The following is a 26,229-nucleotide window of genomic DNA, read 5'->3' on the forward strand; positions in this document are numbered from 1 at the left end:
TGGAGAGGGGTGATTAGAGGGGGAGAAGAACACCGAGTCTCGTTATACGCGGATGACCTATTGTTATACGTGTCGGACCCAGCGGGGGGGATGATCGAGGTTATGCGAATTTTGAGGGGGTTCGGGGATTTCTCGGGGTATAGGCTAAACATGGGGAAGAGTGAATTATTTGTGATACATCCAGGGGACCAGAGTAGAGAGATAGAAGGCTTGCCTCTAAGGAAAGTGGAAAGAAACTTCCGATACCTGGGGATTCAGATCGCTAGGAGCTGGGGAACCTTGCACAGACTTAATCTGACACGGTTGGTAGAACAAATGGAGGAGGACTTCAAGAGGTGGGACATGCAGCCTCTATCGCTGGCGGGCAGGGTGCAAGCAATTAAGATGATGGTCTTCCCGAGGTTCTTATTTGTATTTCAATGTCTCCCTATACTAATCACCAAGACCTTTTTTAATAAAATAGACAGGAGCATCACGAGCTTCGTGTGGGCAGGGAAAGTTCCGAGAGTAAGGAGGGGGTTCCTTCAGCGTAGTAGGGACAGAGGAGGATTGGCACTACCGAACTTGGGCGATTACTATTGGGCCGCCAATGTGGCAATGATACGTAAATGGATGATGGAGGGTGAGGGAGCGGCGTGGAAAAGACTGGAGAGAAAGTCCTGTAAAGGGACGAGTTTAGAGGCGCTGGTGACGGCGCCGCTACCTATCTCACCTAAAAAGTTTACCACGAACCCGGTGGTGGCGGCAACATTGAATATCTGGGGACAGTGGAGGCGACAGAGAGGGGTGCGGGGAGCCCTGGTGGGGTCCCCAATCAGGAACAACCATAGGTTTGCCCCAGGAAGAATGGATGGAGGATTTCAGAGCTGGTACCAGTTGGGAATTAGGAGGGTGGGAGATTTATTTATAGATGGGACTTTTGCGAGCTTGGGAGCATTGGAGGAAAAGCATAAATTGCCCCGGGGAAATTTCTTGAGATAAATGCAGGTGAGGGCGTTTACTAGACAACAGGTGAGGGAATTTCCGTTGCTCCCGACACAGGGGATACAGGACAGGGTGCTTTCAGGGGTGTGGGTCGGAGAGGGCAAGGTGTCAGAGATTTACCGAGAGATGAGGGAAGAGGGGGAGGAGTCGGTGGGCGAACTAAAAGGAAAGTGGGAAGAAGAACTAGGGGAGGAGATAGAGGAGGGTATGTGGGCTGATGCCCTAAGCAGGGTAAATTCCTCTTCCTCATGCGCCAGGCTTAGCCTGATTCAATTTAAGGTGCTACATAGAGCACACATAACGGGAGCAAGATTGAGCAGGTTCTTTGGAGTGGAGGACAAATGTGGGAGGTGTGGCGGGAGCCCGGCAAACCACGCACATATGTTTTGGGCGTGCCCGGCACTGGAAGGGTATTGGAAGGGAGTGACGGGAGTGATTTCGTGGGTGGTGAAGGCCCGGGTCAAACCAGGCTGGGGGTTAGCTCTATTTGGAGTTGCGGAAGAGCCGGGAGTGCAGGAGGCGAAAGAGGCCGACGTTGTGGCCTTTGCATCCCTAGTAGCCCGGCGCAGGATCCTACTCATGTGGAAGGAGGCGAAACCCCCCGGACTGGAGGCCTGGGTAAATGATATGGCGGGGTTCATTAAACTGGAGCAGATAAAGTTTGCCCTGAGAGGATCGGCTCAAGGGTTCACCAGGCGGTGGCAGCCATTTCTCGACTACCTAGGAGAACGTTAGAGGGAAGACAGATGACCAGCAGCAGCAACCCAGGGGGAGGGGGGGGGGGTTTAGTTTAGTTTAGGTCAAAGATACAGGGTTTTTGTTACTTGTGTATTGTTAAAAATTTTTTGTATTGTTATTGTTGCGTTTGCTTTGTAAGAGGGGAAAAATTGTTGTTTGGGAAAAAAATTTCAATAAAACATATTTTTAAAAAAATATATATATTTTCTATTTTTTGTTGTTATTTGGAGATTTAAATAACTTGTAATAAAAATCTCTGCACAGATCAGTGTGCAAGACTTTTGATCGCAAATTCCGAGGTGTTTGAAGGGGAAATGAGGAAATCCTTGGAGACATGCCTGGATTTTGGGCTGATGGGTAAAGAAGGAGACTCACCATTGATCGCAAAGTCAGTCTCTCAGAAAGTGAGCAGAAAGCTCACTTTAAATATACATTGTTATAACCTGCCTGCTTACCATTGGCTGGGGACTAATGACAATCCCATAATCCTGTGGGAGTATGAGCTTCCCCAATGAGGGGGGCGGAGAAACCACTAGTAAACTCCATGTATAAATAAAGCTGGCCAGTTTGGAACCAGCAGGAAGGAGTGTGCAGCAAGGGAAGTTGCTGCTGCTGTTATATATATATGTTATTGTAAATAAATGTTATTACTTTGTATCCTTAAAACTCATGCGGGATTCTTCATGGCCCTCACAAAACTGGCGACGAGGGTTAAAGTGAATATCTGTCTACACTGCTGAAGCCACTTCCCTGGATTTATGTTGGATACAGGTTGGAAGTTGTTTTCTATTATACCATGCCTCTGTACGGACGTTTGGATGTTTTTGATGCTGCGCTGGAAAGCTGGAACCAGTACGCACAACGGATCCATTACTATTTCCGGGCAAATAATATCACCGAAAACGAGCGCCAGGTGGTCATATTGCTCACCGCCTGCGGCCCGCATATGTTTGGGGTGATTAGGAGCCTTACGTACCCAGCTGCGCCGGACACCAAAACGTTTGATGAACTTGTGAATTTAGTGGGGCAACATTTTAACCCAACCCCGTCCACGATAGTCCAGCGTTACCAGTTTAATACTGCTGAGAGGACCCCAGGAGAATCCCTTGCCGACTTTCTATCCAGGCTACGCAGGATTGCGGAGTATATTAACAATGCGGCCACCCAGAGAAAGTTGTTAGCTGAGCCAACATTTACTTTTCAACAGGCCATTCAAATAGTATTGTCCCGAGAGAGCGCAGAACGAAGAGTGCAGGAGCTACAGGGAATGGAGGTGCATGCCTTGGGGCACAACCCCTTCCATCCAAAAACGTCCCCCCGCACTCCTGCGGTACCTTGGGCGAGGCGACGTCCGGATCGACCTCAGTGGCCGTCGGACATTCCTCCCCGAAGGGAGCCTTCTCCAGAACCAATGGATGAGGAGCCATGTCCGTGTCAGACTTGTAGGCGCCGACCCCGTCGCGGACATCGTTCCTGGGGGCGCCAGAGGCGCGTCGTTCCGACCAAAACTGGGACCAGCCCAGGGGCCGTACCTTCCATGTGGATGAACCTGCGGCAACTACTCCTGAGGACGTGGAGACGGAGGACGACTGCCTGCAGCTGCATTGTGTGGCAGCTCCCCGTGTGGCCCCCATTAAGGTGACAGTACGGATCAATGGTCACCCACTTGAGATGGAGTTGGACACTGGCGCAGCGGTCTCCGTGATCGCCCAGAGGACATTCGACCGCATCAAGCAGGGTATACAGACCCTTACATTAACCGACTCACAGGCCAAGTTGGCCACCTACACGGGGGAACCACTGGACATTGCAGGAACTACAATGACCCCTGTTGTTTATGGATGCCAGGAGGGGCGTTTCCCACTTATCGTGGTGCGCGGCCATGGGCCCAACCTGTTGGGTCGGGACTGGTTGCGCCATTTGCGGTTGCAATGGCAGCACATCCTCCAAACAGTTTCTGGAGGGTTGACTGAGATACTAGGACGGTACCCAGATGTATTCCAGCCTGGTTTGGGGAAAATAAAAGGGGCCGTAGCCCGTATCCAAGTCGAACCAGGAGCCACGCCGCGCTATTTCCGGGTGCGCCCAGTGCCTTACGCCTTGCTCGAGAAGGTAGAAGGGGAGCTCACTCGTTTGGAGAGTTTGGGTATTATCAGGCCCGTCCGTTTCGCTGACTGGGCAGCACCAATTGTACCTGTAATGAAGCCAGATGCCACAGTTCGCTTGTGTGGCGACTATAAACTTACAGTGAATACGGCTTCCCGACTCGACCGATATCCAATGCCTCGCATAGAGGATCTCTACGCGAAGCTTGCAGGCGGACCCTCGTTCACAAAATTAGATATGAGTCACGCCTACCTATAGTTGGAGCTGGACCCTGCCTCCCGACCATATGTAACGATTAATACACACCGGGCCTGTATGAATATACACGTTTGCCATTTGGAGTATCCTCTGCCTGTGCTATTTTTCAACGCATTATGGAGGGCATTTTGAGATGTTTACCGCATGTCGCTGTCTACTTAGATGACGTTTTGATTACAGGGACGTCGGAGCAGGAACATTTGGAAAATCTGGAGGCTGTCCTTAGACGCTTTTCGGAGGCTGGAGTCCGTTTATGTCACACAAAGTACGTATTTCAGGCAAAGGAAGTAGTCTACCTAGGTTATCGGGTGGACCGCGAAGGTTTGCACCCCGTCGCAGAGAAGGTGCGCGCGATTCAACAGGCCCCCGCCCCGACTGACACTTCGCATCTTCGTTCTTTTCCCAGTCTCGTAAACTATTACGGGAAGTTCCTCCCCAATCTGGCAACTACGCTGGCCCCGTTGCACCTTCTGCTAAAGAAAAATCACACCTGGGTTTGGGGTCAGCCGCAAGAAACCGCTTTCCGGCGGGTAAAGCAACAATTGTCGTCGTCTGAGTGACTAACCCACTATGATCCTGGAACGCCTTTGCTCGTCACATGTGATGCATCCCCGTATGGTATTGGGGCCGTCCTGTCCCACAAAATGGAGAACGGGGCCGAGCGGCCGATAGCTTTCACCTCCCGTACATTGACTGTAGCGGAGAAAAAGTACGCGCAGATCGAGAAGGAGGGCCTGGCAGTGGTTTTTGCGGTGAAACGCTTCCACCAATACGTGTATGGCCGCCATTTCACTATCGTGACTGATCATAAGCCTCTGCTGGGACTTTTCAAAGAGGATAAGCCAATACCGCCCATTGCTTCCGCACAGATCCAGCGCTGGGCTTGCTGCATACGAGTATTCTCTGGAGCACAAACCAGGAACGCAGATAGCGAATGCCGACGCACTGAGCCGATTGCCTTCATCGACCGGCCCCATGTCAACCCCCACGACCGGTAAGGTGGTTGTAACCCTAAATTTTATGGACACCTTGCCTGTCACGGCATCACAGATCCGTGAGTGGACCCAGACGGAGCCAGTCCTGTCAAAGGTTCGGCACATAGTCCTGTATGGTGGGCAGCATAGACAGCTCCCAGGCGAGTTGCGGGCATTTTCCTCGAAGCTTTCAGAATTCAGCGTGGAAGACGGCATCCTCTTGTGGGGGACGCGTGTGATTGTCCCGGAAAAAGGACAGGAGTTGATACTAAGAGACTTGCACAATGGGCATCCAGGTGTGACCAAAATGAAAATGTTGGCTCGGAGTTATGTCTGGTGGCCAGGCCTCGACACCGACATTGAGAAGGTGGCCCAGAACTGCTCCATTTGCCAGGAGCATCAGAAGCTTCCGCCGGCCACGCCCCTACATCACTGGGAATGGCCAGGGCGGCCTTGGACGCGCTTGCATGCGGATTTCGCAGGCCCTTTTCAAGGATCCATGTTCGTTCTATTAATAGATGCCCAGTCTAAATGGCTAGAGGTGCATAAGATGCTGGGCACAACGTCCTGCGCAACAATTGAGAAGATGCGTTCGTCTTTTAGTACGCATGGCCTCCCCGAGGTGCTGGTCACGGATAACGGCACTCCATTCACGAGTGAGGAGTTTGCGAGGTTCATGAAGGTGAACAGCATTCGCCATATCCGCACTGCCCCTTACCACCCGGCTTCAAATGGGTTGGCAGAGCGCGCAGTGCAGACATTCAAACGAGGCCTAAAGAAGCAGTCTTCTGGATCAATGGACACGAGACTGGCTCGCTTTTTGTTTTCGTATAGGACCACCCCCCATGCGGTGACTGGGGTAGCTCCCGCAGAACTCCTACTGGGCCGGAGACTTCGCACCCGCCTTAGTATGGTTTTCCCAGACATTGGCGCAAACATACGCTGCACACAAGAACGGCAGGGGCAGGGTTTTTCTCGGCATCGGCCGATTTGGCAGATTGTGCCCAGTGACCCAGTGTTCATTCAGAATTTTGCTGGTGGTGCCCAGTGGGTTCCTGCGTAATCTTTTGCCAAACGGGCCCTATATCTTACCAGGTGCAAGCCCACGGTCGTCTCCAGCGCAAACATGTAGACCACGTTCGGTCCCGAAGACTATCCCTTCCAAAGATTCCCCACACCCGGAGCTCATTGCTACAGCCACAGTGACCAGAGACAAGGGAAGGTAGTCCTCACAATCTTCCTCTGGTGCCTCACTCAAAGCCTGCGCAGGTCGTTACAGAACCGCTTGAAGATAGAGATGCCGAGATGACAGAGGCCGAGATGACTCTGACTCCGAGATGGAGACACAGGACGCATCAGAGGGGGGATCCTCGGGCCCACGGGCCGTGGATGTACAACCATTTCGCCGTTCATCACGGAAGCGCTGGTCTCCGTCTTGTTACACGCCGCCTGATCCAGCTCCGCGTGCAAATGGTGTCCTGCCTGCGGCAAAACGAGTCCGACGCCCTCCTTCGCCAGGATCTTCGGTGGATTCCTTGGACTTTGGGGGGGGGGAGGGATGTTATAACCTGCCTGCTTACCATTGGCTGGGGACTAATGACAATCCCACAATCCTGTGGGAGTATGAGCTTCCCCAATGAGTGGGGCGGAGAAACCATTAGTAAACTCCATGTATAAATAAAGCTGGCCAGTTTGGAACCAGCAGGAAGGAGTGTGCAGCAAGAGAAGTTGCTGCTGTTATATATATATATGTTATTGTAAATAAATGTTATTACTTTGTATCCTTAAAACTCGTGCTGGATTCTTCGTGGCCCTCACAAAATACATCAAACCCCTTGTGCACACACAGCATAACTTGAAACATGATCTGATTGACAAGGTTAAGAGTAACTGAAACTCAACAGACATCAACAAGATTAACTGTCGCAGAAATTGAACCAGCGCTGACAATGTTAATGGTAACAGATATTCAAGGTTAATTGACAATGGTAACAGTGGCAGACATTAAACATGCATCCGATTCAGAATGTTAACCCTGAAGTTGGTCTCTTTGTGTGAGCTGTACTTGAACAGATGCATTTCCCCCCGACTGGGATGGACGGAGTTCCCAACCCACGCCCGTCGCCCCAGTGCCGAGTTCAGAATGGGATAAACATAAATCAGCTTTGTGACAATGGACCAATTGAAAGGTGGGGAGATCCTCACACGCTACACAAGAATTATCTGTGAAATCCTGTATATGGCAGTGCTCTAGCTACGAGTTACTAACTGGGGTACTTGTGGAAACATATTCCAGTCGGCAGTCACTTGGTTTTGGGTGGGAGATGCAGGCCTGGAAAAAAAGTGAAGCACTGCTGGAAACTAACTCTGGGCAGGAGGAGTATCTGCAGGAAATAATTTTAAAGATAATTGATTTTTTAAAAATCTCTTCGGTTGTAGGTGCAGGTGCTGACTAACCTGCTGATCAGCTGCTTCAGAAACGGGAGTGGCTACTGGAGGCTGTTTTTTGTCGGTGACTATAAGAGTGGCCTAGGGAGATAAAAAGTCCACGGCACCGGCCTCTACATCAGCCTCATGTGGCCACGCTCTGTACTGCAGCGAGAATTCACCCAGGGAGAAAATGGGAAACGGTGTCAGGCGATCCTCGGGGATCATTTTTGCAGACCTTTTGGCGACCCATTTCACATCACACCAAGACCCACCCGTGGGTCGCGAACCCCACTTTGAAAAACACTGGGCTAGCCCACGACCTTCCTGCTACACCCCAAACTAACACCCATAATAAGTGGAGGCCGGAATAAGCAACCTGACCACTATTTATAAATCAATCAATAATTGTCTTTTAGGCTTGTCCCAGGCCTATTGAAATGAGTAATATTCTGTCCATGCCATTACACGGTTGCCAAGGTCAGTGGAGCAAGAGTGGACAAGGCCAGGATGAACACAGGTGGGAAGGAAAGAGGGGTGGAGCCCTCATATGGGGGGGAGCCATACATGAATCGGGGGCACCACTCCCCCCTCTCCCCCGCAAGATGTCACCACCCCCTTCCTTCTGCACCGGTTGCCTGATGGAACACTGCATCCCAACCCCGCCCTGGGATCTGTCCCTACCCCAAAACCCAGGACATACATGCTTGGGGCAGTCTTGTTCTTCTTTGGTCTTCTTCCTGCAATCCCGGCAGTGTCCACTACTTAGCTCTGGCACTGCCAATCTCCCAAGGGCGGGACTTCCTCCCGGGTGAAGGGTGTAAGTCCAACAGTCCAAGGTATTTTATGGCTGCAAGGCAGGTTAGCACAGAGTAAGTCATCTCTGGATGACTGTGCTTTGGCTGTGTGTGTGTGTGTGTGGCGGGGGGGGGGGGGGGGGGGGGTGAGGAGGGGGAGATGGATGGGGGGAGAAGGGGGAGATGGATGGATGGATTGGGGGGGTGGCGCGTGCGTTCAGTCCACGCTACTATAAAATGGAGCCACTGGAGTAGGACTGAAATCCCCATAACCTTTGGATTAGACGTCGGGCTTCTACCCAATACACCACAAGACCTCCTGACTGGAATCCCAGGGTCTAATGAGTGCAGTCAACCTATTTACAAGGTCAAGACCACAAAACCTGAAAGCAATATTTAATTGTTGCGACACCCATGAGGTACTGATTCTTCAGGTTGTGTAACTTCTATTTCTTTTGTTTTATGCTCTGCTCCCAGGGTGAATTGTACATGAACGGAAGGAGTTGTAAGATTACACAGAGATACCTGGAGTTTGATGGTGGCGTCGCTTACGGCATCAGATGTCTAATGACTCCTCCAAGTGTCGGTGGTCATTGTGATGTCCTATCCTTCGTTGACTTTCCGGTTTGTATATGTGATCTTGACATCTTTTCTAAAGTGATTTCTTTAAAAAAATGTTGGGTGGACTTTGCACATTACTGTGAAAGCCGGCTTGAAGGACAGGCAGGGAGAAATTTGAAATCAGTGGGAGGGGGTAGGGAGGTGGGATTTTCTATTCCCTTTTTGCCATGCCAGACTGGCGACGGGAGCGGTAAATCACAACTCCCCACACTACATTCCATGATAGCACAATGGGCTAAACAGCTGGCTTGTAATGCAGAACAATGCCAGCAGCACGGGTTCAATTCCCGTACCAGCCTCCCCGAACAGGCGCCGGAATGTGGCGACTAGGGGCTTTTCACAGTAACTTCATTGAAGCCTACTTGTGACAATAAGTGATTATTATTATTGCCGTTTTGCACCAATGTAAAAGCGGGAAGCAATTGTCCCCGTTGCCAGTGACATACTGAGAACCTCAATGGTGAACAACGGGAACAGCATTATAATACATTTACCAATCATTGTCAAGGCCTCTATGTCTGAATCATTCCCCATGCGAGGGCAGCCTAGCGTGAATTACGACTGGTTTCCCATGGTGTGCACCCAGTGACAGGAGTGTTGTGCGAGGGGTGTTCCCACATGAACTTTTGTACATTTGGAGCAGGCCACAAAAATGGCGCCCTGGTCAATCAGAGCCCGCCTCACCAGCGTGACATCGTGGGACCCACCCCTTGCCAAATGGAGAAATGTGGAGAAAGCTGCCGTTGGTGCCGATAGCTTCAATGCTGCCAAATGCAGGTAAAATTCCGTCCCTGGTTTCAGTTTCAGCACCTGTATGCATCCTTGCCTCCTGCTGATCTGGAGGTAGCTCTGCTGCGGCTGGCTGGCTTGAGATCTTCTGAGGGGGCCTCCCTCCACAGAATCAGCCTGCCAGCTGTGGCCAGACATTGTATAAAATCTTAACACATCATTCGAGAGCGCCTCCACCTTAAGCTCCTTTGTGTTCTCCTGCCTGCCATAGCAGCGCCAATCTCTCCTTTGAGTGCCACCCCACTCACCACAGCTAAGACACTGTCCCACCCACCATTCGAAATGGATGGCACCCCTGGAGCAGGCTTCTTAATTATCGCTCCCCCAGGAAAATTAGGCAGGTGGGCAACCAGGCGGTCCATATTTTATCCTGACTTCATGAACCCTTCAAAGATGGTCAGATTCCACTCACTATTCTTTCATGCAGTGAATTGTTGTATGAGTAACAGCTAATGTCTGAAAGTAATAATCCACTGAATCATGATTCATAATCCTCGAACAATGTCACTGGCATTGCAATAGTGACTGCATGTCAAACTAACCTAGCTTTGGTATATTCTGAACTGCCATACATAAGTAAGATCTTTCTTGTTCAAAGTGCCTTTAAAAGAACAATGTTTGTTTTTATTTCTCATAGGGAGACTGCGGCAGCTGCCTAATTACTCCAGCGTGTCCTTCTGGGAGTCGCCCAAAGGTAAGGCAACTACTTATTTTCAGTTCCAGCCTCCACTGCTCTGTAAATCTCTGACTTTCTAATAAAATGTTAGAAGTCACCAGAACTGATTATGTGAGAATTGCTGCAGGGGCGCCTCAGGGTAATGTCCTCGACCGAGCCATCTTCAATTTCTTCATCCATGACCTTCTCTCTGTCATAAGTGGGGATGTTCACTGACCATTGTACATTGTTCGGCACCTGTTGTTATTCCTCAGGTATTGAAGCAGTCCTTGTCCAAATGCAGCAAGATCCGGACAATAGCCAAGCTTGGGCTGACAAGTGGCAAGTTACAGTCACACGACACAAGACAAATACCGAGCGCGATTTACCCAAATGGGAACAGAGTCCATAGTGTGTGTTTAGCTGCCACTTGGAGCATGGAGTAACATCAAGGTATCAAACAGCCATGGCAGTGCCATGGTGCCCAGGAGCACCAGCAGTGCCAGGGTGCCACCCTACCCAGAGGGCAAGCAGTTGTGGGCCTCCGATCCCCTGGGAGACCCCCACGAGTACTGTTCCATCTGGTCCCCGTTTGTGTGGACCAGCACTGAACGGCGCTCGGCCGAGATCTCCAAGCTGAGAGGCTTGACATCATCCACGACAAAGCCAGTTTGATTGTCATCCCATCCAAGACCTGGACGCAATGTCACTCCAACTTTCCTACTCACTTACTCCCAAACCCACTTCCAATGGCCTGGGAAAATCTTTTCCTAGATTTTGAAATTCGATGGGGTGCAAAGGATTAAAGCAAATTGACCATAATGGACCGCAATAATGGAGCAAGACCTTGGTCTGCTGTTCAGTTCCCCTAATGTCGGAAACTGGGAATTCTGCCCATTGCATTGTTCGTGTTAGCTGTGTCGCACATTCACCTCTTGGTCAATGCCAGAGATAGAACATTAAATCTCCACGCTGCCATTGCAGTGCAGTACTGAGGGAGTACTGTACTGTCAGAGGTGTGCTGCCATTTGGATGAGAAAGTAAAGAATTCCACGGCACTGTTTTGAAGAAGAACAGAGGTGTCCTGGCCAAGATTTACCTAGAAGCAAGTTCATTAAATAATTTGGTCATTATCACATTGTTGTGTGTGGGACCTGGCTATGCACACTGGCTCCTCAACGAGATTCTCTGTCCTGCCAGCCCCGTTTTCCGGCGCGGTACGCCCCAGCTGGCATCGGGATTCTCCATTCTCCATACCCACAGCTGACCAACGCGGTTTCTCATTGTGGCCATCCCTACACCATCGGGAAACCCACGGGTGTGGGTGCGCTGCAGAGGATCCCGCAGACGGAGAATCCGCAGATTGTGTTTCCCTACAGTGAAAGACCCTTCAAAAATGCTTCATTAGCTGTAAAGCACTTTGGGATGTCTGAAGATTTTTTTGTGAATGCCAATAAAAGCAAGGTGAACTAGTCTGGGCCAAGACCCCAAAATGTTTCACCTGTATAAGGGGACTGATGGCCCGCTGAGATCATAGGCGGGATTCTCTGTTTCCTGATGCCAATTTCGTAATAAGCGATCAGGCGGAGAATCTCTTTTTAATAATAATAATCTTTATTGTCACAAGTAGGCTTACATTAACACTGCAATAAAGTTACTGTGAAAAGCCCCTAGTCGCTACACTCCGGCGCCTGTTCGGGTACACGGAGGGAGAATTCAGAATGTCCAAATTATCTAACAGCACGTCTTTCAGGACTTGGGGGAGGAATCCGGAGCACCCGGAGAAATCCCACGCAGACACAGGGAGAACATGCAGATTCCACACAGACAGTGTCCCAAGTAGGGAGTCGAACCTGGTACCCTGGAGCTGTGAAGCAACAGTGCTACCCACTGTGCTACCGTGCTGCCGATGACCGAATCGGGGCGGCGCCTGCTTTCGGATGCTCCGCCTTCTCCAAAACGGCGTCATCGGGGAGTACGCCGCATACCTTTGGGACGGCCTCTGGACGTTACCTGAAGGCCCTCCCCCAATGCTCCACCCCCGATGGACCGAGTTCCCGACGGTGCGGTTCACTTGTGCTCTCAGTTTCCGTGAACCCGGCGTGGCGGCTACGGGCTGTGTCCAGCGCTGCCCCGGTTGGGGGCAGCCGTGCCGCTGGCCGGTGGGGCTTCGGCGAGGGCTAGGGGGACTGGTGGGTGCCTGGCGAGTGAGTGTCCAGGGGGGCACTATCTGGCAGGCCGGGTCCGCATGCGGCCGGTGCCATATTGTACGGGTCAACAGCTGTAGGTCGGCGCCGTGCGCATGCGGGGCCACAGACTTAGAAATTCTCCGGACGTTTATTTCGTAAAGGCCATTTGTTTTACGTGGCGCAGCAGCTAGCTCCTCACCGGTTGGAGGGTCGGTGCTGAGGCCTGGCCGATTTTTTAATCGTAGAACTGGACACTTTCTCCGGACATAGCATCAAAATCGGAGAATCCAGCCCAAGATGTTTGCCGGAGTCCATTTGAGATGAATAGGAGGGACAACCTGATTGTGCTTCCATGGCCTACTAAAGGCCTGTAGCTCTGTGTAGAGGCGCAAGAAGGTTACTTGCCCCTTTTATCTAAGTGGCTTTCCCCACCAACTGGAGGTGAGGAGCTTCTCTAGAATTTCGAGGCCTATTGGACTTTTCAGTGCAGAAGGAGGCCAATTTGGTGCACAGCGTTGGTGCTAGCTCCCTGGAAATTCTATCCGCTCCGCTCCATTACCCTGGCAAGTTGCTCAAACCCAAAGTATAAATTGACTTCAAGCCTGTTCCTGGAAAAATAATGCTGTTGGAATCATTGAAAACATTTTTTTGTTAGGCCTGTGTCATCTTTTGTTCTTGGGAAAGACAATTGCATGGATTCACCCTTTGTTTTGCAATACAGGGAGAGAAAATAAAGTGTACCTACCGCAACTTTTTCTACGCAGACATAGATGGCTGTAAGCAACAATGTACCTTTGTGATGTGGAAACCTAAATGCTGCAGCAATTACTTTGGAAAAAACTGTAAAGGTGGGTGACGGCTTGAATTCCAGCGATTTGACTTGACAGTGTGCTGATGCAGACAAATTTGTTTCATTGAGTCTTGGATTGTGAGTGATGCCGGCAAGGACAGCATTTGTTTTCTGTCCCTTGTTTTTAAATTCCCCCATGGTCTTGCTCCTTCCCTACATCTGTAACCTCCTTCAGCCAAAAAATAATTTGAGATCTCTCTGCTCTTCTTATTCTGGCTTCTTGCACATCCCGTGCCCCCCCCCCCCCACCCGGCCCCCCATTCAATTTCCACCACCCCCACTCGATCCCCCCCCCCCCCCCCCCGCACCACTCGCTTCCCCCCCCGACTCGATTTTTATCACTCCACCACTGGTGGCCATGCCTTCAGCTTTCGAGGCTCTCAGCTCTGCAGTTTCTCCCCCAAAACTCTCTATCTCTCTTTCGTCTTTTTAAGACTCTCTTTAAACTTCACCGATTTGACCAAGGTTTTGGCCACGAGTGCCAATATGTGATTCAGTGTCACATTTCTGCCAAATTGGAACGTTTTATCTGTGTTACGAGCACTATACTAACCCTGAAAAGTGTGACGTGATACACTTTGGAAGGAGTAATTTGACAAGGAAGCATTCAATGAATAATCTGACTCTGGGAAGTTCTGAGGGACCTTGGTGTGTTTGTCCATAGACCTTTGAATGCGGAAGGGCAGGTTAATAGGGTGGTGAAAAAGGCATATGGGACACTCGCTTTTATCAGTCGAGGCATAGTTTACAACAGCAGGGAGATCATGTTGGAACTGTATAGAACTTGGAGGGGTCACAGCTGGAGTACTGTGTGCAATTCTGGTCACTATATTATAGGAAGGATGTGATTGCACTGGACGAGGTGCAGAGGAGATTCACCAGGATGTTGCCTGGGTTGGAACATTTAACTTATGTACAATTTTTGAGGGGCTTGGACAGGGTGGATAGGGAGCATCTCTTCCCTTTAGTTGAAGGGTCAGTTACGAGGGGACACAAGTTCAAGTTGAAAGGCAGGAGGCTTAGGGGGGGATGTAGGGAAAAACCTTTTTACCCAGAGGGTGGTGACGATCTGGAATGCACAGCCGGGGTGGGTGGTTGAGGCGGGTTGCCTCACATCCTTTAAAAAGTACCTGGCCGGGCACTTGGGCACATCACACCATTCAAAGTTATGGACCAAGTGCTGGTAAATGGGATTAGGTAGGTAGGTCAGGTGTTTTTTCACCTGTCAGTGCAGACTCTATGGGCCAAAGGGCCTCTTCTGCACTTTGTGATTCTGTGAGGTTGGCGCTGTCCCTAGTTGCCCCTCAGAAAGTGGTTTTGCATCTTCTTGTTGAGCCAATATCGTTCTTGTGGTGAAGACTGCAATGGTGTTGGGTACGAAATGATGATCCAATGACAGTGAATGAACAATGATATAGGCCCAAGGCAGGTTGCCGTGTGACTTGAAGGAGAACGTGAGAGTGTTGCTGTTCCCATGGCAATACTGCTCCCTCAGTGAGAGAGGCCATGGGGCAAGGAGACATCTATGTTGGTCCATTAGTGGCTGCAGATACACATGGCATTCTTAGAAAAGTAGAATCAGCAAGTATCATGTATGCAATGAAATGAACAAACTCCTCCATTACAAATCTACAGTTCGTGCTCCTCGTCCCTTCATTAGTTGTCATTGTTTATTCTTATCATAGCAAAGTGTTGATGAAAAAACGTTTTTGCCAGATCTAACTTAGCTTAAGTTATTGCACAGTAAAATGAGGTGGGTTTTGGGTTTAGAAAATGTCTCAGGTGGGACGATAAACCAAGGCCCTCTCTGCCCTCTCAGGTGGGACATTATTTGAAAGACGAACAGGGAAGTTCTTGCTGGAGTGCTGGCCAATATTTATCCTCCAACCGACATCATATAAACAGATCATATACAAACGTATAGATTAGGAGTAGGCCACTCGGCCCCTCGAACCTGCTCCGCCATTCAATAAGATCATGGCTGACCTGATTGTAACCTCAGCCCCATATTCCTGCCTTCCCCCGATAACCTTTCACCCTCTTGTTGATCGAGAATCTGGCTCTGCCGTAAAAATTATTCTAAGACTCTACTTCCTGTGGTTAGCACTGTTGCTTTACAGGGACCCGGGTTTGATTCCCAGTTTAGGTCACTGTCTGTGCGGAGTCTGCAAGTTCTCCCTGTGTCTGCGTGGGTTTCCTCTGCCTGCTCCGGTTTCCTCCCACAAGTCCCGAAAGACATGCTTGTTGGGTGAATTAGATATTCTGAATTCTCCCTGTGTGCCTGAACAGGCCCCAGAATGTGGCGACTAGGGAATTTTCACAGTAGCTTAATTGTAGTGTTAATGTAAGCCTACTTGTAACAATAAAGATTATTATTATTATTATTGAAGAAAAGAGTTCCAGAAACTCTAGATCCTCGGAGAGAAAAGAATTCTCCTTGCCTCTGCATTAAATGAGTGACCAGTTATTTTTAAACAGTTCGTGTGCAGCTTACTTGCCTCATTTCCTATGTTGCAACTCAATGACTACAATTCCAAAGTACTTCATTGGCTGTGAAGCAATTTGAGACATCCTGTGATTGTGAAAGATGCTATGTAAATGCAGGTTTATCTTACTGGCATGCTTGCTTGCTTTCTTCATGAACTGTATATTGTACAGTTTCCAGCCTGGCAACAAAAATGTTAATTCGTGAGCAGTCACTCATCCAATTCATTGACCCACTCTCTGCCCATTGCCATTGTGATCTCTCTTTCACCAACAGAGTTGGAAGTGTTTTGTGTCTGCATTGTGTGCAGCAGTATTGTGTGTGACTATAGTGTGTACAGTTTTGGTGTCCTGATCTGAAGAAGGATGTTCTTGCTATTGAGGGAGTGCAGCAAAGGTTTACCAGGCTGATTCCTGGGTTGGAGGGACTTTCACATGAGGAGAGACTAAATCGGTTAGGATTATATTCATTGGAGTTTAGAAGAGTGAGAGGGGATCTCATAGCAGCATATCAAATTCTATCAGGATTAGACAGGATAGAATCAGAAAGAATGTTAGAACATAGAACATACAGTGCAGAAAGAGGCCATTCGGCCCATAGAATCTGCGCCGACCCACTTAAGCCCTCACTTCCACCCTATCCCCGTAACCCAATAACTGCCCCTAACCTTTTTGGTCACTCAGGGCAATTTATCACAGCCAATCCACCTAACCTGCATATCTTTGGACTGTGGGAGGAAACCGGAGCACCCGGAGGAAACCCACGCAGGCACAGGGAGAAAGTGCAGACTCCGCACAGACAGTGACCCAGCGGGGAATCGAACCTGGGACCCTGGCACTGTGAATCCACAGTGCTATCCGCTTGTGCTACCGTGCTGCCGATGTTCCCGGTGGTGAGGGAGTCCACAACTCGGGGTCATAGTTTGAGGATAAGGGGTAAACCTTTTGGGACTGAGGTGACCATAAGACCATCAGTCTTCACTGTGGAAGACACCAGTGGGATGCCAGAGCTCCAGAAGAATCAAGGGGCAGAGGGAGTGCAGTGGCCATCACTAAGAAGAAGGTTCTTAGGAGGGAAACAAAAAGGTCTGAAGGTGGATAAGTCACCTGGACCAGATGGACTACACCCCAGGGATCTAAAAGAGATAGCTGAGGGAATTGTGGAGGCATTGATGGTGATCTGTCAGAAATCACTGGAGGCAGGAAGGGTCCCAGCTGCCTGGAAAGTGGTTAATGTAACACCACTGTTTAAGAAGGGAGGGACCCAGAAGACGGGAAATTATAGGCCGGTTAGCCTGACTTCGGTCATTGGTAAGATTTTAGAGTCCATTATTAAAGATGAGATCGTGGAGTACTTGGAAGTGCATGATAAAATAGGACTGAATGAGCACGGCTTTGTCAAAGGGAGGTCATGTCTGACAAATCTGTTAGAGTTCTTTGAGGAGGTAACAAGGAAGTTAGACAAAGGAGAACCAGTGGACGTGATTTATTTAGATTTCCAGAAGGCCTTTGACAAGGTGCCGCATTGGAGATTTTAGGAGACTGTTAAATAAGTTAAAAGCCCGTGGTGTTAAGGGTAAGATTCTGGCATGGATAGAGGATTGGCTGACTGGCAGAAGGCAAAGAGTGGAGATAAAGGGGTCTTTTTCAGGATGGCAGCCGGTGACTAGTGGTCTGCCTCAGGGGTCTGTGCTGGGACCACAACTTTTCCCAAGTACATTAATAATCTGGAGAAAGGAACTGAAGGCACTGTTGCTAAGTTTGCAGATGATACAAAGACCTGTAGAGGGACAGGTAGTATGAGGATACAGGGGGCACAGAAGGATTTGGACAGGCTAGGAGAGTGGGCAATGAAGTGGCAGATGAAATACAATGTGGAAAAGTGTGAGGTTATGCACTTTGGAGGAAGGAATTTCGGCATAGACTATTTTCTAAATGGGGAAAAGCTTAGGAAATCAGAAGCACAAAGGGACTTGGGAGCCCTTGTTAATGATTCTCTTAAGGTTAACGTGCAGGTTCAGTCGTCAGTTAGGAAGGCAAATGCAATGTTAGCATTCATGTCAAGAGGGCTAGAATACAAGTCCAGGGATATACTTCTGAGGCTGTGTAAGGCTCTGGTCAGACCTCATTTAGAGTATTGTGACCAGTTTTGGGCCCTGTATCTACGGAAAGATGTGTGGCCTTGGAAAGGGTCCGGAAGAGGTTCACAAGAATGATCCCTGGAATGAACAGCTTGTCGTATGAGGAACGGTTGAGGACTCTGGGTCTGTAGTTGTTGGAATTTAGAAGGCTGAGGCGGAATCTTATTGAAACTTACAGGATACTGCGAGGCCTGGATATTCTGGACGTGGAGAGGATGTTTCCACCTGTAAGAAAAACTAGAACCAGAGGACACAGTCTCAGCCTAAAGGAACGATCCTTTAAAACAGAGATGAGGAGGAATTTCTTCAGCCAGAGAGTGGTGAATCTGTGGAAATCTTTGGCGCAGAGGGCTGTGGAGGCCAAATCACCGAGTGTCTTTAAGACAGATATAGATAGGTTCTTGATTAATAAGGGGATGAGGGGTTATGGGGAGAAGGCAGGAGAATGGGTATGAGAAAAATATCAGCCATGATTGAATGGCGGAGCAGACACGATGGGCCGAGAGGCCTAATTCTGTTTCTATGTCTGTTTAAATAAATAAATTTAAAACACATTCCTCCAGCCCTCAACCTTCACCCCTTCCCACATTTTCCCTATACTTCATCCATACCAGCCTATGCCACTCCATGCCCTCCAACCTATTGCCAATTCATGCCAACCCATGCCCCCCCCCCACCCTTTGCCCTTATCCCCTCCATGTCAACTCACCTAGTGTTTCTGAACAGTTCCTTGACAGCGTTGTCACTTCCTTCATAACATTGATGAGGTTGACAACTGGACAGTCTTTAACAGTTCCTTGACAGCTGGACAGCTCTTTGACAGCTTGACAGTTCCAATGATTTTGTGTGTGGCAAAGGCATAATCAGGTACATGTCCCAAGGAATGCCTTTGCTCTCCCAAAGGTGTCTTGCCTCTCTAAAATGATGACTTGCTTCTCCTAAAGGTGTCCGTTATCTTATCCTGAGGTGTCCTGGGACTCTATCCAAAGTGGTAGCTTACCTCTCCAAAGGGATCCGCCAAGTTCTTACCTGTCTTAAACTGCACACTCCAGATTCCATACTCCTATTCTTCCAAAGTCCCACTTCGCTGGAGGCAGCTGGTGATATAAATGGCCAGCTGCCTCCACAAATTGGTCGTACGCAAACCCGGTCAGAGAGCCTGTCTATTGTAGCAAAAGCCCAGGGCTCTCTACCCCTCCATGGGGATGCTGCTGGCCGGCAGAGTTTTTTTCCAACAGTTCTTTAAAATTTCTTGATCCTATGATTCTGCGCTTCTAAAATATTGTTGTTTTTCTTTAGCTTGTCCAGGAGGTCCTGAAAACCCGTGCAACTCCCATGGTGTTTGTAATGATCAGTACACAGGAACTGGCAAATGCAACTGCTCAGCTGGATTCATTGGCAAGGCTTGTGAGCTTTGCGTGCCTGGGAGATGGGGACCAGAATGTACAGGTAAGATTATATTGGACAGAAGTCAAGTTAGATTTTTATCATTTCTGCTTCGTACATGTAATATTTTTTCCATTTCTTATTTACAGCTCATAATGCACCTGAGTCGCTGATTAATTAACCATCTTCTGTGTTTTGGGGGATAGGATAGCTGTAGATAAAATGTTTCTACTTGTAGGTGAGACCTAATCTAGAGGACATAAATCATAGAATCATAGAGTGGTTACAGCACAGATAGAGGCCATTTTGTCAATTGTGAACATGCCAGATCTCTGCGAGAGCATCTCAGCTGATGTCACTGCACCACCATTTCCCAACAGACCTTGCAAAATATTTCTCTTCAAATAACTATTCAACTCCTTTTTGAAAGCCTTAATTGAATCTGTCTCCAGTTTCAGGTAGTGCATTCCAGATCCTAATCACATGCTGCGTAAAAAAAACATTTTTCCTCATGTTGCTTCTGTTTTTTTCACCAATCACTTTACATCAGTGTTCCTTGGTCCTTGATCCTTCCACCAATCCTTCCCTATCTAATCTGTCTGCACCTCTTATGATTTTGAACACTTCTATAAATTCTCCTCTCAACCTTCTCTTTTCTAACGAAGGCATAATATCTATCTTCCAATCTATCTGCTTTCCTGAAGTGTCTCAGAATAATTCTTGCATATCTTTTCAGCACCTTCTCCCCAACCTTCGCAAATGTAAGCTGGGATGCTGTGATGGTGTTGGTGACTAGTGGTGGTGTAGTTGTACTGTCACTATCCTCATAATCCAGGCTTAAGATAATGCTCTGGGGACATGGGTTCAAATCCCACCATGGCAGATGGTGGGGGAATTTAAATTAAATGAAAATCAGGAATTGAAAGCAAGTCTCAGGAATGCCATGAAAGTACCATTGATTGTTGTAAAAACCCGTCTGGTTCATTAATGCCCTTTTGGGAAGGAAATCTGCCGTATTTACACGGTCTGGCCTACATGGAACTCCTGACCCACAGCAATGTGGATGATTCTTAGCTGCCCACTGAAATGGCCCAGCAAGTCACTCAGTTCAAGGGACAATTAGGGATGGGCAGCCAATGGTTCCCACATCCCATGAAAATGACCCAAGCCGGGAATCGAACCTGGGACCCTGGAACAGTGAAGCAATTGTGCTATCCACAATGCTACCGTGCTGCCCTACAATGCTACCGTGCTGTCCTCAACACCTAATTGCTTCAATCCCTGGCTCCTCCCATTAACTGCATCATCTTACTAACCCAAACACAATGGGCGGATTCTCCGTTGGCCAAAATCGGCAAAGACGACTGGGCGGAGAATAGGTTCCGCCCCCAAAATCACGGCAGGCACCGATTTGACACCAAGTCGCAATTCTCCATCACCTCGACAGCGGCGCAGATCATTCCAGAACGCACGTACAGGAGACACCATTTGCATGTCATTAGCGGGCCCGGCACGGTATACTCCGGGGGCCTCCGCGATGCTCCGCCTCCGATTGGCCATGTTCCTGATGGCGCAGTCCACTTGTGCTTTTAAAAATAGTAAAACCGGTGAGGTGGTTGCTGAGGGAGAGAGAGAGGGTATGGAAAGTGTCCAACATCTCCATAGTTTGCTGACAGTTGTGCTGCTCGGGGGGCCTCTCCCAGAGCCGGGGGGTGGGGGCGGATAGCGGGGGGTGGCCGGGAGGTATGCTGGTGGGTTGGAGTGGACGGGCACGGAACACCATTGCCGCAGCCGGCAAGGTAGCCATACAGCTCTGCACACTGCTAACAGCCCACTGTGAACTTAGTGACACGGGTCGTATAGGTGTCCTCCCTCCCCCCCCTCCCAGGTGCCCTCTAGCCCCAGCTGACCCTTCAGCTGTACGGGCCGCTCCAGCACAACCAGCGTCATCTTGTTGGCTGGGATGAGTGCGTGTGGGGAGTGTAATGTGTATGTGTGGCTGCAACTTGTCAGCATCCCGAATATCAATCACGGACCTGGCGAATCCCGCACCAGTTTTCATTGGAATCAATTGTGTTCAAGCGGCACCGGTGCTAGCCCCTTAGTAGTAACAGAATCGGTCCAGGTTCGGCACCAGTTTTTCTGTTGTGAATGTCCACAAATTCTACGTTGGCGTCAACACTTAGTCTCAGAAATTGAGAATTCCGCCCAATGTCTCTAATTATCTACTCCCCAGGGAACCTTCTTCATATAAACAAAATTCCATTAGCCCACCTTTTACGATGCTTTAATTATCCTGTGTGGCCAAAGTGTCTGTCTTTTGAACCAGGACTTTAAAAAAAGAATTCCAAAGATTCTCAACTCACTTGAGTGAAGAAGTTTCTCCTCGGCTTATTTCTAAATGGCCAACCCTTTTATAATGAGATGTAACCCCAGATTCTAGATTCCTCAGCCAAGGCAATCATTCTCTCAGCAGCCGCCCTGTCAACTCGCTTAAGAATTTTGTATGTTTCTGTTTGATCACCTCTCATTCTAACTGAATGTCCTTACAGCCTGCGATTGCTCTCAAAATGGAGTGTGCGATGATGGTATTAATGGCCAAGGAATATGTCTCTGCAATGAAGGATGGACTGGAGACCGCTGTGAAACACAATTAGGTATGGCTTAAGTACCACTTGCATTACTCCAGTGTAGCCATGTGATTCGATTGCTCTGATGCAGTCTATAATTCTCTCATTTCAAGAAACTAGGCTCCTGCTCTGTGGACAATCTAAACAGTGGCTTTCATGACATACCATAATATTTCACAGCTAATTCTGCATTTGTTGGAAATATATATAGACCTGGATTTTCACCAGGGCCAGCCTCTCTGTTGTGGCCAAAATTCCAGAAATGGCTAGAATTTCTAATTCCCATGCCTGAACCTGATGTTTGGGTGGGACCAGGATTAATACATGTGCAACTTGTGGAGACAGCTGGCCATTTAAATCATCAGCTGCCTTTACTGAAGTGGGATTTTGGACTGAATAGGAGTGTGGAATCTGAACTTTGTGAATTCTTTGGATAGCCATATTACTTTGGAGAATTAAGGTACCCCTTTGTTTAGCACCCCCCCCCCCCCCCCCCGAGAGAGGTAAGGTACCCTTAGGGAGAGATCGGGCACCCTTTGAGATTGTTTAAAGTGTGTATGATTATGTATTTTCTGTGCACAAACGCATTGGAGCTGTCAAAGCTGTCAAGGAAGTGTCAAAGCTGTCAAGGATATTTGGTTATTTGGCATGGTACGAGCAAAGGGTGGGTGGCATGATTTGGCATGAGTTGGTACTAAATTGCCACAAAGTTTAAGGGGTCTTGGGGGTGGGTGGGCAGATTTGGCATCGATTGACATAAGTAGGACATAGAGAGTATGTGTGGGGGTGAGGGACATGAGGGATGTTTCTTGTCTAATTTCTTTTTTAGTTAAGCAAAGTGCTAGAACACAGAGGCAGGCCTTGCACCCAGCCTGCCGCTGTACCCTCTGCGCTTGTTCCAGGGTCACTTGCCACCACTCCTATTTCAGCCCACACCCTACCCCTGACTGAAAATCCAGCCTGTGGGCAGACATTTTTAGAGGACAAGTTGGCCGAGCAAGGAAATCTCACGACTCTGCGCACCTACCCCTTGAATGAAAATCTGGGCCATAATTTCTGGTATAAAGTGGGGAAGTTATTAGTTTGTGCATAGCAACGTCTGACAAAGAGGTCATAAAGGCCCGATAATTTTTTTTTTAGTGATGTTGATTAAGGGATGAATATTGGGTCGGGCACTAGGGAGAACTGTCCTGTTTTTTGTAATAATTGTCATGGGATCTTTTACATCCACCTTAAGACAGCAAATCAAACCTTGATTTAATACCTCACTTGAGAGACAGCACCTCCAACAATACAGCACGCCCTCAGTACTGCACTGGGGGTGATGCCTTTTTATTTGTGGCTCAAGCCTCTGGAATGAGACTGGAACCTACAACCGTCTGAGCCGGGGTCAAGAGAACCGCCAACTGAGCCATAGTTGGCAGAAAATGGCCTCCTTCTGCACTGTATGTTCTATGTTCTATGAAAAGCCTCCATAACAGCATTGTGCACCTGCCTTGGACTCATCATTCACTTAAAAATATTTTGCTGCCTATTTTCAAACTGTTCCTGATCTGCCAACAGCAACCGTTGAATGCCATCACTCTTAATGCTACAGCTCATCCACACAATGACCAAACTCGAAAACTGTTCGACGTTGAATCTTGCTTGTTTAAAGACGCCAATCTGATTTTTGGCATGCTATTCTATTCTATTCTCGCTACCATTATTTTTATTTTGTTTGGAATGATTGATTGTAAAGCTTGACTCAATTCTGTCCTTGGCCGTGACTTGGAAATTGATTTTTGAATAAATAAACCTTGGAATTGAACAATTAAGGGGCAATTTAGCGTGGCCAATCCACCTACCTTGTACATCTTCGGGTTGTGAGGCAAGACCCATGCAGACACGGGGAGAATGTGCACAGTCCCGACAGACGGTGATCCAGGACCGGGATCGAACCTGGGACCTCGCCGCCCAGAGGCAGCAGTGCTAACCACTGTGCCACCGTGCCGTCCGATGTCAGTAATGATTCCCCATAAGTGTTACCATTTTTGCTATTGATATTCAACATTGCATCTCCAAATAATCAACTTTCTCCCTCCCATTCCCTTCTCTCGACCTCCCTCCCCCATAGAAAATTGTCAGAACTCTGGAGAAACCACATCAATGGCCAAAGGTGACCTTTCCCCCTGGCATCTCTGGGATACCCCCAATTTCCAGCCAAAATTACAGAGACCCACCTCAAAACAATATTGCACTGCAATACCATTATGATTTTTGTTTTCATCCTTTGGCAGCTGTGAAGCCAGTGTGTTCACCTCCTTGCTCTGAAGATGCAATCTGCAAGGGCAACAACACCTGCGAGTGTAAACTGTACTACGAAGGTGATGGAAGGACATGCATGGGTGCGTTAACTTGTTCGTTTTTGCATTACTAGCAGTGATATGCCTGTGTGAAATGTCATGAGTGAGGTGCTTTACAATGGCCGAGGGAAGGAGCTAACGTAGGAGGAAACATAGCATCAGGCGGAGACCATTCAGCCCTCAAAGCTATCCACCATTTCATAAGATCATTGCTGATCTGTGACTAACTCCGTAAACCTGTGTTACCCCATATCCCTTAATACCTTTGGTTAGAGCTTTGTTTTCCTTGTAAGTTGTTTAATTGTTAAATGATCCTCATAGGCCGCATATAAAGTTAAATCCCATGTCCCATTAAGTTGCATCTCAAGCAAATGACAATAATGAGATCTTAGTGTTCTGATTCAGGATTAACCCACCAAGGAGGTGACAGGACTAAGAATAGTCCTCGCGAAGTTCAACCAGCATAAACCAGCAATTAGGGATTAAATATTGATTTTGGGGGCTAAGATTGCCCATCCCTTGAATCCAGCAAAGGCAAGTTAATGACTCTTCATAGGATTCATCTCCTCATTCAGAGGATTTCCAGTGAGATCTTGAAACCAGAGTTCTGTTTATTACATCTGACTGACTCATCCAGGTTCTAGCAAAACAAAGTTTAAGAAAACTTAGCTTCTCTTTGTTTATTCGCAATAATCTTTCTCTTTATGCTCTGCTGCATGATTGATGATGCTAGAAAAGGAAGTATCAATTTATTTTTAGTCGAGACATTGATTAGGACTGCACATCACCTGATGATTCCAGTCTTATCCCTACCCCTGAAGTTCTTGTTCAATAGCTATCATTACATGTACACCTGTTGGAACACTGGGAAGTAATAGGAGAAATGGATCAGCTCCTATAGAGGCGTGAGTAGTGCCTCTACCTCTGGGCCAGATACTCTGGGTTCACGTATCACTTCAGGATTCGATGGCTCCAGAAGATGAGTTCATAACGTGGTGAAACAGGTTGATTGTCAGCTTGCAAATGCTTTCAATATGCTTGGTGGCAGGCAGTGGAGAGTTTCCTGGTCAGCCAATTTGCAGAAGTCAACAACAAACAACGGCAATACTTTGCCAAGTATAATCATGGACCAATCCAATAGAAGTCCATGGATGCCCTCTAGGGACATTGTACCTGACAAAGGGGAGCAGTTTCTAGTTTGGTCATTTCTGATGTTGTCGCAGAAGGCCAGTTCTTTTTTTTTTTTAAATTTCTCCTCCATTTTCACATTTTCTCCCACATTTACATCCATCAACAATAAACAATAATCAGCAAGATATGTCAGTCCCCATAATAACAACAACGATCCCATCTACCCACCAACCCTCAACCCGCGTGTTTACATAAACAAATGACAAAAATAAATCAGGGATTACCCGTAGGCACCCATAATCTTACACAGCTCTCCCCCCCCCCCCCCCCCCCCCCCCCCCAGGTCTCCAGCTCCTCCCGTCCACTGCCTCTTGTAAAACTCCTCCCCCTACCCTCGGTTCCTTCCCCCCCAACTTTCCACCCCGGCTAGACCACTCGGACCCTGTTCTGCCAGGCTCCGATGGCCGCAGCCCCTCCCCCCACCTCACTCCCGTTCACTGGCCGGCTTAAACCGGCCAGTGTGGAGGCCCCCGCCCGGGTCCCTTTCCCACTTGCCCGGCCCCAGGAAAGCCCAAAGATCTCCTTTTAGCTCACAAACCCCGCCTATCAACCAACACCCCAAAGAACTCTCATTTCGAGTGAAGTCCCGCCCCTGCCCTTGTCCAAATATATACCACCTTGGCTCCCTTAATCTCTACACCCGCACGCAGTGATACAAAAAAGA

General features: G+C 48.5%; 1 protein-coding gene across 1 annotated transcript in view; it reads left to right on the forward strand.

Moving 5' to 3' along the window:
* LOC140396386 (stabilin-2-like) overlaps positions 1-26,229 on the forward strand; it is a 246,525-nt gene that overhangs the window by 186,475 nt on the left and 33,821 nt on the right. Inside the window, exons 53-58 of the mRNA XM_072484967.1 lie at positions 8,762-8,908; positions 10,332-10,388; positions 13,260-13,386; positions 19,313-19,462; positions 21,952-22,056; positions 24,309-24,416. Coding sequence (XP_072341068.1) covers positions 8,762-8,908; positions 10,332-10,388; positions 13,260-13,386; positions 19,313-19,462; positions 21,952-22,056; positions 24,309-24,416 — 694 coding nt within the window. The remainder of the gene's footprint in view (positions 1-8,761; positions 8,909-10,331; positions 10,389-13,259; positions 13,387-19,312; positions 19,463-21,951; positions 22,057-24,308; positions 24,417-26,229) is intronic.

This window comes from Scyliorhinus torazame, chromosome 19 (assembly GCF_047496885.1).
Source record: "Scyliorhinus torazame isolate Kashiwa2021f chromosome 19, sScyTor2.1, whole genome shotgun sequence".
In the NCBI taxonomy this organism is placed as follows: domain Eukaryota; kingdom Metazoa; phylum Chordata; class Chondrichthyes; order Carcharhiniformes; family Scyliorhinidae; genus Scyliorhinus; species Scyliorhinus torazame.